This window comes from Plectropomus leopardus, unplaced genomic scaffold, assembly GCF_008729295.1.
Source record: "Plectropomus leopardus isolate mb unplaced genomic scaffold, YSFRI_Pleo_2.0 unplaced_scaffold20900, whole genome shotgun sequence".
NCBI lineage: Eukaryota > Metazoa > Chordata > Actinopteri > Perciformes > Serranidae > Plectropomus > Plectropomus leopardus.
Window position 1 is genome coordinate 1 of NW_024622607.1, and position 1,736 is coordinate 1,736.

Below are 1,736 nucleotides of genomic sequence, written 5' to 3' on the forward strand. Positions count from 1 at the left end.
GCTGATGGAGAGGACTGTGGAGGACCAGAACCAGACAGGAACTCACATCCAGATAGTCCTTTACGACCGGTTAGTGAAGATGATTCTCTGGACTCTTCTGAGACTGAAGTGAGTCATATTCGCAGACCTCAATCAGATTCAAACTCTTTGAAAAATGATGAAGTTGCTGCCGGTGGTTCCGGATGTTGTTCTGGAGAGAAACCTTTCAGCTCTTTTCCGTGTGGATCAAAATCTGCCAAAGACAAGTCATTGAAGAGACACGTGAGCTCCCATACAGGAGAGAGACCTTTCAACTGCTCAGTGTGTGATAAAAGATTTTTGTGCAAGTCACATTTGAAGAAACACATGGTAACTCATACAGGAGAGAAACCATTCAGCTGCTCAGTGTGTGGCAAAGCTTTCAGTGAAGGCGGAAATCTAAAGATGCACATGAGAATTCATACAGGAGAGAAACCTTTCAGCTGCTCAGTTTGTAAGAAGTCTTGTACACAGAGTGCCAACTTATGGAAACACATGAAAATTCACACAGGAGAGAAGCCATTCCTCTGCTCAGTGTGTGGCAAAGCTTTCAGTGAAAAGGCAAAGCTGAAGATACACATGAAAATTCACACAGGAGAGAAACCTTTCAGCTGCTTAGTGTGTGGCAAAGCTTTTGGTCAAAAAACAAATCTGACGATACACATGAGAATTCATACAGGAGAGAAACCTTTCAGCTGCGCAGTGTGTAAGAAATCTTTTTCACAGATGGGAGGTTTACAGAAACACGTGAGAATCCACACAGGGGACAAAGCTTTCAGCTGCTCAGTGTGTGGCAAAGCATTCAGTGGAAGTGGGAGTCTGAAGATACACATGAAAATACACACAGGAGAGAAACTGTTGAGCTGCTCATTTTGTGGTGAAAGATTTAAACATAATGATCAGCTGACACAACACATGGTGCATCACTTAGGAAAGTAACTCATTTAGTTTCTAAATTCCTAGTCAAATATTTGGCTGCTAGAGTCAGAAGTGACACATTTATTCACACGGAAGAGAAAATATTGAACTGCTCAATGTGTGGTGAAAGATTTCTACAAAAGGTTTAGCGACACAATATGTGGTACATCACGTAGAAGAGACAACATTAAGTTTCTTAGTTTAGTGGGTTTTGGACATAGACATTTATAAGTAAAATTGTGTGTGAACCCTGCATATATTTTACCCCATAGTGTGCCACAACATGAATGAAATGAATGAAAGTGTCATTTAATGAACATCTCCATGATATCTGAGCAGTAGATTCCCTGAGGACGGACCAGAATGTGGCTGAAAGCTTCAGAAACAAAAACTTGGGACCTCGTGTTGAGAAAATTTTTAAGCCTTTTCTTCCAAAATCAAGAACAAATTTTCACTCTCAGTGAATGTGATTTTTTAAAAGTCAATTTCCATCATTTATCTTTCTGCGGAAGTTATTCTGACCAAGACTAATCACTTGTGGGCTTTTATTTTGAAGGCGAGCAGCTGCTATGTCCCGGAAGCAGTATTCTCTCCTGTGTGTAACTTGACGCTGAATGATCAAGATGGCGTCGGGCAGAGCCGTCTGTTAGCAGAGAGTCTTTGTTGTGTTGATAAAGTGTGAAAATGTGTAAAGTCCAAATGCTGAGTTTGCTGGTGAAGCAGCGGCTAACTGCGGCTGCTGAGGAGATTTTCGGGCTGTTTGAAAGAACGATAGCAGAGTACGAGGAGGAACTTTCTCG

The 1,736-nt window shown here is 41.5% G+C and overlaps 1 protein-coding gene across 1 annotated transcript; it reads left to right on the plus strand.

Annotated features, from left to right (window-relative positions):
* Positions 1-330: 330 nt before the first annotated feature.
* Positions 331-1,322, plus strand: LOC121965620 (gastrula zinc finger protein XlCGF49.1-like). The gene has a single exon (XM_042515755.1). The coding sequence runs from the start codon at positions 346-348 to the stop codon at positions 955-957; it is 612 nt and encodes a 203-aa protein (XP_042371689.1). The 5' UTR covers positions 331-345; the 3' UTR covers positions 958-1,322.
* The last annotated feature ends 414 nt before the right edge of the window (positions 1,323-1,736 follow it).

Excerpts from the sequence above, each read along its gene's own strand:
- LOC121965620 (XM_042515755.1), top strand. The coding sequence starts at position 346 with ATGGTAACTCATACAGGAGAGAAACCATTCAGCTGCTCAGTGTGTGGC.